The sequence below is a fragment of the Pongo pygmaeus genome, chromosome 9, assembly GCF_028885625.2.
Source record: "Pongo pygmaeus isolate AG05252 chromosome 9, NHGRI_mPonPyg2-v2.0_pri, whole genome shotgun sequence".
In the NCBI taxonomy this organism is placed as follows: Eukaryota; Metazoa; Chordata; class Mammalia; order Primates; family Hominidae; genus Pongo; species Pongo pygmaeus.
The window spans coordinates 12,396,449-12,408,094 of NC_072382.2; the positions used below are offsets into that span (position 1 = coordinate 12,396,449).

Here is an 11,646-nt window from a genome sequence, read left to right on the forward strand (position 1 = left end):
AACGGTTGATACTTATTCACATTTCATATAGGCAACCTGCCAGACACAAGAAAGTACTTCCCATGTTAAAAAAACATTTATTATCGTTTTGCTGTAATGGGAGTTCCAGAAAAAATTAAAACTGACAATGGACCAGGATACTATAGTAAAGCTTTCCAAAAATTCTTAAATCAGTGGAAAATTACACATACAACAGGAATTCCCTATAATTCCCAAGAACAGGCCATAGTTGAAAGAACTAATAGAACACTCAAAACTCAATTAGTTAAACAAAGAGAAGGGGAAGACAGTAAGGAGTGTACCACTCCTCAGATGCAACTTAATCTAGCACTCTATACTTTAAATTTTTTAAACATTTATAGAAATCAGACTACTACTTCTGCAGAACATCTTACTGGTAAAAAGAACAGCCCACATGAAGGAAAACTGATTTGGTGGAAAGACAAAATAAGACATGGGAAATAGGGAAGGTGGTAATGTGGGGGAGAGGTTTTGCTTCTGTTTCACCAGGAGAAAATCAGCTTCCTGTCTGGATACCCACTAGACATTTAAAGTTCTGCAGTGAACCCATCGGAGATGCAAAGAAAAGCGCCTCCGTGGAGACAGAAACACTGCAATCGAGCACCATCGACTCACATGATGAACGGAATGGTGATGTCAGAAGAACAGATGAAGTTGCCATCCACCAAGAAAGCAGAGCCACTGACTTGGGCACAATTAAAGAAGCTGACACAGTTAGCTAAAAAAAAAAAAAAAAAAAAGCCTTGAGAACACAAAGTTGACACAAACTCCTGAGAGTAGGCTGCTTGCAGCATTTTTTTTTTTGAGACGGAGTCTTGCTCCGTCACCAGGCTGGAGTGCAGTGGCGCGATCTCAGCTCTCTGCACCCTCCGCTTCCCAGGTTCAAGCAATTCTGTCAGCCTCCCGAGTAGCTGGGATTACAGGCACGCGCCACCACGCCCAGCTAATTTTTCTATTTTTAGTAGAGACGGGGTTTCACCATGTTGGTCAGGCTGGTCTCGATCTCGTGACCTCGTGATCCACCCGCCTCGGCCTCCCAAAGTGCTGGGATTACAGGCATGAGCCACCGTGCCTGGCCGCTTGCAGCTTTGATGATTGTATCAATGGTGGTCAGTCTCCCCACGCCTGCATGAGCAGCTGCAGCTAATTATACCTACTGGGCCTATGTGCCTTTCCCGCCTTTAATTCGGGCAGTCACATGGATGGATAATCCTACTGAAATATATGTTAACAATAGTGTATGGGTAACTGGCCCCACAGATGACTGCTGCCCTGACAAACCTGAGGAAGAAGGAATGATGATAAATATTTCCACTGGTTATCGTTATCCTCCTATTTGCCTAGGGAGAGCACCAGGATGTTTATTTTTTACTTTTTAATTTTTTTCAGTAGACGATATTGTTTATTTAAAATGTTTACTCCAAGAAATATATATATATATATAAAGACAATTACAGCACTAAACCAGAAACCTCTGACAAAATCACAACCTCCTCTTTGATTCCCCTTCATGCTAAGCCTCTTTCAAATTCTTTTTCCTGAGCTGGAAGACCAGTCAGATGCCTGCAGGGTCGTGCCAAGCATGTTCCCAGCTGGGCAACTGTGTACCTTTCTCTAGAAGTGCACGACACCCTTCCCCCACAACTCCTTGTTTTAAAGGATTTAACCCATTAGGAAGCCCATTTTTCAATCTAAGCCAGAAGGAGGTGCGGGACAAGGCAATCTTCACTTTGAATGTCCCTTTCCTGCTCCAGTCCCTGGGCTAGGGTTCTAGAAGAGGCTGGCTGCTGGGTTTACGTGAGGCCACCGAAGATCTAAGTCCAGCTCTGCCCAGGGCGGCTCCTGCAAAGGCTGGGACCTCGGGTGCTGCATCCTCAACCCTCTCGGTGACCACGACTCAAAGGAGAGACCTCAAGGGTGCCAGGAGCACAGGTGCCTGGGCTGCATTCCAGGAAAGAGACCTGTCCAGGGAAATGGATCAGGCTGTCGCATGGAAGCTTGTCACACATGGTGGTTTTGGGGTGATTTGGACAAATTAGGTTAGTTTAGCAAAGCTCTGAAGTGGCAGAAGCTTCTCCCCTGGACTACTGACTGAACACAGATCAAGAGATGCGTGTGGTGTCAGACTAAGTCTTAGAGAGATGCAGGCCAGTCTCCTCCCACAGGGCCTTGGGACTGGCAGGACAGACACTGCTACATGCCCTCCAAGGGCAGGAATCACAGTAAGGAGCAACTGGGGTGGAAAATAGGGAAAAAAAGCAACAACTAGATCATTTTTGGCATTTTAACATGGAGATAGTGACAAATGGTAACAATAGCTAAAGAAAAAAAAAATTTCAAGAGACCAATATGTAACTTTCCCATCCACCCAAATCTGACACTTAAGTTCTAGTCCCATCTTCCCCATAAGCACCACTGAACTAAATATCTATTTTAAAGCACCCAAACCAGTCCAGACCCTCTGGAAACCAAGAGCCCCAGCCACAGCTGTTGCCTCTCTTGGGTCCAGGTGAGAGGAGGGTTCCGGGAAAGGCACCTCATAACTCACTCAGCGCAGCACACATGGCGGCGAGCTCGGGCACTTGACGGGGACACGTGTGGCAGTCAGGGCATCCGTGCTGACACGTGAGGAAGGGGACTCTTCGGTAATCCCAACTATTTGGTACCAGAGCCAAGCAAACGTGACTAAAGGGAGCTGGGTCAGCAGAACGGTACCCCGAGTCTCAGCAACAGGATGGCCCGCACGAGGCAGGATCCAGGCGGGGGAGAAAAGGAGACCAAAGCACAAGGCCATTGAGGCTGGTACAGAAAGGGCTGATCCTTCTTGCAAGGACTGGAGAATGCATTTGACTGCTGGCTGATCAATCTCTAATTGGCGAGTGCACGTGACAAGGCTCAGCCCTGGCTCTGCAGGGAGCCATGAAGCTGACTCAACTGATACAAATGTTCCCACCTCTGCCCCACCCCCAAGTCCCCATGGTTCCACAATCACCTGATTTTCATTTGGACTTAACAGCTAAAGTAGATATAAATGGCTAAACACAGAACCCCAATCCCCCACTAGGGGAGACACGGCTGATTCTATAATGTTGCAGCCAGAAGGCTGTGGGCGTACAGGCAGCCAAGAGGAGAAACAGAACTGACACTGGCCTAGGCTGATCTGCAAGAAAAAGCGGGAAAGGAGTGACCCGGATGCTTCCGAAGCACGTGAGCATGATTTCGGATGGAGGTGGGCCGGTGACTTCGCCAAGCTGCTGCTGGTTCCTGTAAGGGACATTTTTTCTGAGTAAATGGCGATTCCTCTTCCATGTAGTATCCACTTAGATCACGATGCTAATTATAACTGGAAAGGAGTGTTTTGGGGAGTGTACTCAGGAGAAGAAGAAAGAAAAAAAACACCTAGATTGCTCAAAGTTTCTGCCTCTTTGTAGGAATGGTAAGTCAACTATGAGCAAGGGGACATTGCTCATTCGACATTAAGGGGAAAAAAGGGACTTTGGAAAGCATACAGAAAAAAAGGTAGTTAATGTTGGATCATTTGTAAAACGGAACCTCAGGGAGTCTAACAAAAATGCACCTTCGATCAAGTTTTGCTTTTTTAAATTCCTCGTCTGACTTCCCATCCCAGTGCACATGGAAATGACAGCTGCCGTGAGAGCTGTGGAGTCAGAAGAGTCTCCAGCAGCATCAGAGGGTTCGGGGGTTGTATTCTGGCAGTTTCTTGATCTTTTCTTTCTCAGTCTCACTTTCATCTCTTGTTATCACCAAGGAGTGTGAGTAGCCCACGGCAACCTGCTCTGAGAAAATGCCATGCAGCATCTTCACCTCCTGGGCTGCAGTGGAAGACTTGGGCTTGTGGTCCCTGTAGCCCAGTTCCCCAAAGGTCGGTGACGGGCCTGATTAGCTGGGACTGCAGGCGCCCGCCACCATGCCCAGCTAATTTTTTTTTGTATTTTTAGTAGAGACGGGGTTTCACCATGTTGGCCAGGATGGTCTGGATCTCCTGACCTTGTGATCCGCCCGCCTCGGCCTCCCAAAGTGCTGGGATTACAGGCGTGAGCCACCGCACCGGGCCTTGTTTAGGCACTTATTTTCGACCAATCAAGTCCTAGTTGGTTGCCCCCAAAATCAAAAGCTCCCCTTTGCACTTTGTGAGGAAGTCCCTGTGGCCTTCCGCGATGTATTGTGTCCCTGGGTACTTGAGATTAGAGAATGGTGATGACTTTTAACAAGCATACTGCCTTCAAGCGCTTTTTTAACAAAGCACACCCTGCACAGCCCTAAATCCATTAAATCTTGAGTAAACACAGCACATGTCTCAAGTTTGACGCGCTTCTTGGCGGGCTCGGGTTCGGTGAGGACCACAGCTGCACCGCCCACCTTGCCTGCCGCCACAGGCTGCACCATGCACTTGCCCCTGCTGGGGGCCCCGTCGAGCTCCAGGCCGTCCTCGTCGCCGCTGCTGCTGCCACCAACGCTGCTACTGCAGCGCTGGGGCCTCGTGCTTCCGGCCCACGGGGCCGCCACGTTTCCTGGGCCCGGCGCGGGCAGTGCCGTTGCTCAAGCTTGGCTCCTCCCAGGCCGCCACCGCCGCCTTCTTCCTGGGCATGGTCGCGGCTGGTTGGAGTGATGAGAAACCGGAGAGAAAAAAGGAAGAGAAGCAACTGAAAGACGGATCGGAGGGCTTTTTTTTTTTTTTTTTCTGGCCCAGAGGAGGGCTCCAGGGCACTCATCAGATACACTTAAAAATGCACCAGGATGTTTAATGCCGCAATCCAAAATTGGTTGGTAGAAGTACCTACTGTCAGTACCACCAGTAGACTTACTTATCACATGGTAAGCAGAATGTCACTCAGGCCACAGGTAAATTATTTACAGGACTTTCCTTATCAAAGATCATTAAAATTTAGGTCTAAAGGAAAACCTTGCCCCAAGGAAATTCCCAAAGGATCAAAAGACACAGAAGTTTTAGTTTGGGAAGAGTGTGTGGCCAACAGCGCGGTGATATTACAAAACGATGAATTCAGAACTATTATAGATTGGGCATCTTGAGGTCAGTGGTACCACAATTGCACAGGACAAACTCAATTGTGTCCCAGTGCACAAGTGAGTCCAGCTGTTAATAGTGACTTAACAGAAAGTTTAGACGAACAGAAGCACAAAAAATTACAGTATTTCTACGCTTGGGAATGGGGAGAAAAAGGAATCTCTACTCCGAGACCAGAAATATTAAGTCCTGTTTCTGGTCCTGAACATCCAGAATTATGGAGGCTTACTGTGGCCTCATACTGCATTAGAATTTGGTCTGGAAATCAAACTATAGAAACAAGAGATCGTAAGCCATTTTATACTATCGACCTAAATTCCAGTCTAACAGTTCCTTTGCAAAGTTGTGTAAAGCCCTCTTATATGCTAGTTGTAGGAAATATAGTTATTAAACCAGACTCCCAAACTATAACCTGTGAAAATTGCAGATTGTTTACTTGCATTGATTCGACTTTTAATTGGCAGCAACATATTCTGCTAGTGAGAGCAAGAGAAGGCATGTGGATCCCTGTGTCCATAGACCGTCTGTGGGAGGCCTCACCATCCATCCATATTTTGACTGAAGTACTAAAAGGCATTTTAAATCAATCCAAAAGATTCAATTTTACTTTAATTGCAGTGATTATGTGATTAATTGCAGTCACAGCTACGGCCACTGTGGCAGGAGTTGCATTGCACTCTTCTGTTCAGACAGTAAACTTTGTTAACCATTGGCAAAAGAATTCTACAAGATTGTGGAATTCACAATCTGGTATTGATAAAAAATTGGCAAATCAAGTTAATGATCTTAGACAAACTGTCATTTGGATGGAAGATAGGCTCATGAGCTTAGAACATTGTTTCCAGTTACAGTGTGACTGGAATACGTCAGATTTTTGTATTACACCCCAAGTTTATAATGAGTCTGAGCATCACTGGGACACGGTTAGACGCCATCCACAGGGAAGAGAAGATAATCTCACTTTAGACATTTCCAAATTAAAAGAACAAATGTTCAAAGCATCAAAAGCCCATTTAAATTTGGTACCAGGAACTGAGGCAATCAGGAGTTGCTGATGGTCTCACAAATCTTAACCCTGACCCTTAGGTTAAGACCATCGGAAGTACTATTATTGTAAATTTCATATTAATCCCTGTGTGCCTGTTCTGTTTGTTGTTAGTCTGCAGGTGTACCCAGCAGCTCCAAAGAGACAGCGACCATCAAGAACGAGCCATGATGATGATGGCAGTTTTGTCAGAAAGAAAAGGGGGAAATGTGGGGAAAAGAGAGATCAGGCTGTTACTGTGTCTATGTAGAAAGAAGTAGACATAAGAGACTCCATTTTGTTCTGTACTAAGAAATATTCTTCTGCCTTGAGATGCTGTTAATCTGTAACCCTAGCCCCAACCCCGTGCTTGCAGAGACATGTGCTGTGTTGACTCAAGGTTTAATGGATTTGGGGCTGTGCAGGATGTACTCTTGTTAAAAGTCATCACCATTCTCTAATCTCAAGTACCCAGGGACATGATACACTGCTGAAGGCCACAGGGACCTCTGCCTAGGAAAGCCAGGTATTGTCCAGGGTTTCTTCCCATGTGATAGCCTGAGATATGGCCTCGTGGGAAGGGAAAGATGTGACCGTCCCCCAGCCTGACACCTGTAAAGGGTCTGTGCTGAGGAGGATTAGTAAAAGAGGAAGGCCTCTTTGCAGTTGTGATAAGAGGAAGGCATCTGTCTCCTGCTCATCCCTGGGCAATGGAATGTCTTGGTGTAAAACCCGATTGTTATGTTCTATTTACTGAGACAGAAGAAAACAGCCTTAGGGCTGGAGGTGAGATGGGCTAGCAGCCAATACTGCTCTTTAATGCACCAAGATGTTTGTATATGTGCACATCAAGGCACAGCACCTTTTCTTAACCTTGTTTATGACACAGACCTTTGTTCACATGTTTTCCTGCTGACCCTCTCCCCACTATTACTCTATTGTCCTGCCATATCCCCCTCTCCGAGATGGTAGAGATAATGATCGTGGGTCCTCTGTATGCTGAGCACCGGTCCCCTGGGCCCACTTTTCTTTCTCTATACTTTGTGTCTCTTTCTTTGTCTCTCGTCCCACCTGACGAGAAACACCCACAGGTGTGGAGGGGCAGGCCACCCCTTCAATCATTTCACAATATCTACTGGAACTGATCATATGCACATTCCATGACTCAGCAGTTACACACCTGTGTATCTGTCCATCAGAAATGTGGACAGGTGTTCACCAAAAGAGCATACGCAAGTGTTCACAGCAGCAGTAGGTGTAAAACAGTAGTCCCCCCTTATCTGTAGGGGATACGCTCCAAGACCTTCAGTGGATGTCTGAAACCTCAGCTAGCACTGACCTCTATAAACACTATGTTTTCCCCTATACTGTATGTACATACCTATGATAAAGTTTAATTGATAAATTAGGCACAGTAAGAGATTAACAATAAAATAATACAATTATAACAATATACTGTAGTAAAAGTTATGTGAATGTGGTCTCTTTCTCAAAACATCAGACTGCGGTTGAGTGTGGGTAACTGAAAGCACGGAAAGTGAAACCGCAGATAAGGGGGAGCTACTGTAACCCTAAAGTGGTTACAGTCTCAAACTCCTGACATCAAGTAATCCACCTGCCAGAAAAAAAAATTAAAATATTTTAAAATTTATTTTTATTTATTTATTTTTGAGACGGAGTCTCGCTCTGTTGCCCAGGCTGGAGTGCAGTGGCACGATCTCGGCTCACTGCAACCTCTGCCTCCCGGGTTCAAGCTATTCTCCTGCCTCAGCCTCCCAAGTAGCGGCACTACAGGCGTGTGCCACCATGCCCAACTAATTTTTGTATTTTTAGTAGAGATGGGGTTTTACTATGTTGGCCAGGATGGTCTCGAACTCCTGACCTTGTGATCCACCCGCCTCGGCCTCCCAAAGTGCTGGAATTACAGGCGTGAGCCACTGCACCCAGCCTATTTTATTTCACTTTTGAGATGGAGTTTTGCTCTAACAAGCAAAGCATTGCCCAGGCTGGAGTGTAATGCTGTGATCTCAGCTCACCACAACCTCCACCTCCTAGGTGCAAGTGATTCTCTTGCCTCAGCCTCCCAAGTAGCTGGGATTACAGGCATGTGCCACCACGCCTAATTTTGTATTTTTAGTAGAGACAGGGTTTCACCATGTTGGTCAACTGGTCTCAAATTCCTGACCTCAAGTAATCCACCTGCCTCAGCCTCCCAAACTGCTGGGATTACAGGTGTGAACCACTGCGCCTAGCCCTAAAGTTTCGCTCTGTTGCCCAGGCTGGAGTGCAGTGGCACGATCTCGGCTCACTGCAAGCTCCTCCTCCTGGGTTCATGCCATTCTCCTGCCTCAGCCTCCCGAGTAGCTGGGACTACAGGCGCCCACCACCATGCCCGGCTAATTTTTTGCATTTTTAGTAGAGATGGGTTTTCACCGTGTTAGCCAGGATGGTCTTGATCTCCTGACCTCGTAATCCACCCGCCTCAGCCTCCCAAGCTGCTGGGATTACGGGTGTGAGGCACTGCGCCTGGCCCTAAAATCTTTTATATGGCGAAAATACCATAGCAAAAGCAAAATAAAAGCAGCAGATTTGGGTTTTTTGATTTTATTGACAGCAGAACATAATCTTAAGGCTGATAAGAAAGAGCCAGGCACAGTGGCTTGTGCCTGTAGTTCCTGCTACTCAAGAGGATGAGGTAGGAGGACCACTTGAGCCCAGGAGCTCAAGGCCGGCCTGAGCGACATAGAGAAATCCCATCTATCTATAAAGAATATTAAAAAAGTAAAAGAAAAAACAGTGAGACTGATAAGGGAAAAAAGAATTCAAAGGAAAAAATGAGTGTAGGACAAAAATAGGCAAATTCGTAAAAAGGAAAAATCCATAAACAAATGTAAAATGCTCAAACTCATTGTCAGGGAAGAGCAAATTAAAGTAACAGTGTTACCCTTTACCTGTTAGATAAGGAAGGAGGGTTCTCCCAGTCCCTGCTGGTGGCAGGCCCACCTCTAACATTTGCAAGGGGCCATGGCAACAATACAAATACAACTGGAGGCCTACATACCATATATTTAATATTTGGAAGTTATAAGTATGTTCTATCCTGTTACTGTGGTAAACGTATCTTGAAAAATTGGTATTTTTCTTGTACATATGTTTCACTGTATATAAGGTTAACTTTTTTTTTTTTTTTTTTTTGAGACAGTCTTGCTCTGTGGCCCAGGCTGGAGCGCAGTGGTGATCTCGGCTCACTGCAACTTCCATCTCCCAGGTTCAAGTGATTCTCCTGCCTCAGCCTCCCGAGTAGCTGGGATTATGGGCATGCACCACCACTCCCGGCTAATTTTTTTGTATTTCAGTAGAGACGGGGTTTCACCATGTTGGCCCCAGGGTGGTCTTGAACTCCTGAGCTCAGGCAATCTGCCTGTCTTGGACTCCCAAAGTTCCAGGATTACAGGCATAAGCCACTGCACCCAGCCATGAATGTTTTGATATACATAGTGAAATTATGATTACAGTCAACCAAAATAACATACCTATCATCTCACAGTTACCTTTCTTTATTTTTTGTGGTAAGAGTACCTAAAATCTACTTTTTTTTTTTTTTTTGAGATGGAGTCTTGCTCTTTTGCCCAGGCTGAAGTGCAGTGGCACCATCTCAGCTCACAGCAACCTCTGCCTCCTGGGTTTAAGGAATTCTCTGCTTCAGCCTCTTGAATAACTGAGATTACAGGTGGGTGCCACCACGCCCAGCTAATTTTTCTGTATTTTTAGTAGAGATGAAGTTTCACTATCTTGGCCAGGCTGGTCTTGAACTCCTGACCTCGTGATCCACCCGCCTTGGCCTCCCAAAGTGCTGGGATTGCAGGCGTGAGCCACCGCGCCCAGTCTTTTTTTTCTTTTTGAGACACAGTCTTGCACTGTTGCTGAGGCTGGAGTGCAGGGGCGTGATCTTGGCTCACTGCAACCTCTGCCTCCCAGGTTCAAGCGATTCCCCTGCCTCAGCCTCACAAGTAGCTGGGATTACAGGTGCCCACCACCATGCCCAGCTAATTTTTGTATATTTAGTAGAGATGGGGTTTTACCATGTTGGCCAGGCTGGTTTCAAACTCCTGATCTCAGGTGATCCGCCCACCTTGGCCTCCCAAAGTGCTGGGATTAGACGCATGAGCCACTGCATCCGGCCTCTAAAATCTACTCTTACCAAATTTCCAGTACACAATATTATTAGCTACAGTCCTAATATTATACTTCTCCAGACATACGCATGCTACATAACAGTAATTTTGTACCCTCTGGCTTACACCTTCCCATTTCTCCCACTCCTGGTAACTACCATTCCATTCTTTGTTTCTATGTATTCAATGTTTCTTTCTTTTTTTTTGAGATGGAGTTTTGCTTGTCACCCAGGCTGCAGTGCAACAGCGTGGTCTCGGCTCACTGCAACCTCTGCCTCCTAGGTTCAAGCGATTCCACTGCCTCAGCCTTCCAGGTAGCTGGGATTACAAGCATCCGCCACCAGGCCCAGCTAATTTTTATATTTTTAGTAGATACGGGGTTTCACCATGTTGGCCAGGCTGGTCTCGAACTCCTGACCTCAGGTGATCTGCCTGCCTCAGCCTCCCAAAGTGCTGAGATTACAGGCGTGAGCTACCACCACTCCCAGCCTCAATGTTTCTTTTTGTTTTAGATTCCATATTTAAGTGAGATCATGTAGTATCTTTCTGTGTCTGGCTTATTTCACTTAGTATCATGTTGCTGCAAATGGCAGGATCTCCTCCTTTTCTTACCAAGGAATTATATTCCACTGTATATATACATTATACTTTATCCATTCTTCATTGATGGACAGACACTGGTAGTTGTTTCAATATCCTGGCTATTTTGAATAATGCTGCAGTGAACATGGAAGTGCAGATATCTTTACTAGATGGTGATTTCATTTCCTTTCGGTATATGTCCAGAAGTGGGATTGCTGGGTTACAAGGTAGTTCTATTTTTAATTTCTTTAGGAACCTCCATACTATTTTATCTAGAAAAATATTGAAAAGCTATGGTTTTCACATGACCGAAAGCTGACAAACTACCAATGACTTAAGTTAGTTATTATTGTGTACACCAGGGTCATTTGTTAATCGGCTGGTGATGGCAGATGAATGGCAAACACACACACATACACACACACACGTGCACGCACACACATACACGCACACACATGCGTGCACACACACAGACACATTTAATAAATTATGTATTTATTCCATAAAAATATTTTTTCTTGGCTTCATTCCAGGGAGTACTGATGATTTTTTTTTTTTTTTTTTTGAGATGGACTCTTGCCCTGTCGCCCAGCCTGGAGTGCAGTGATTTGATTTTGGCTCACTGCAACCTCTGCCTCCTGGGTTCTAGCAAGTCCCCGAGAAGCTGGGACTACAGGTGCACGCTGCCACGTCTGGCTAAATTTTTGTATTTTTTAGTAGAGACAGGGTTTCACCATGTTGCCCAGGCTGGTCGTGAACTCCTGAGCTCAGGCAATCTACCCGCCTCGGCCTCCCAA

General features: G+C 45.9%; 1 protein-coding gene across 2 annotated transcripts in view; it reads right to left on the minus strand.

Moving 5' to 3' along the window:
- ASRGL1 (asparaginase and isoaspartyl peptidase 1) overlaps positions 1–11,646 on the minus strand; it is a 52,153-nt gene that overhangs the window by 15,850 nt on the left and 24,657 nt on the right. The window contains exon 5 of one of the 2 annotated variants that reach the window (XM_063671768.1): positions 748–4,638. The exons of the other annotated variant lie outside the window; for it this stretch is intronic. Coding sequence (XP_063527838.1) covers positions 4,311–4,638 — 328 coding nt within the window. The 3' untranslated portion in view covers positions 748–4,310. Of the gene's footprint in view, positions 1–747; positions 4,639–11,646 lie in introns of those variants that run through there. 2 annotated transcript variants of the gene reach the window in all.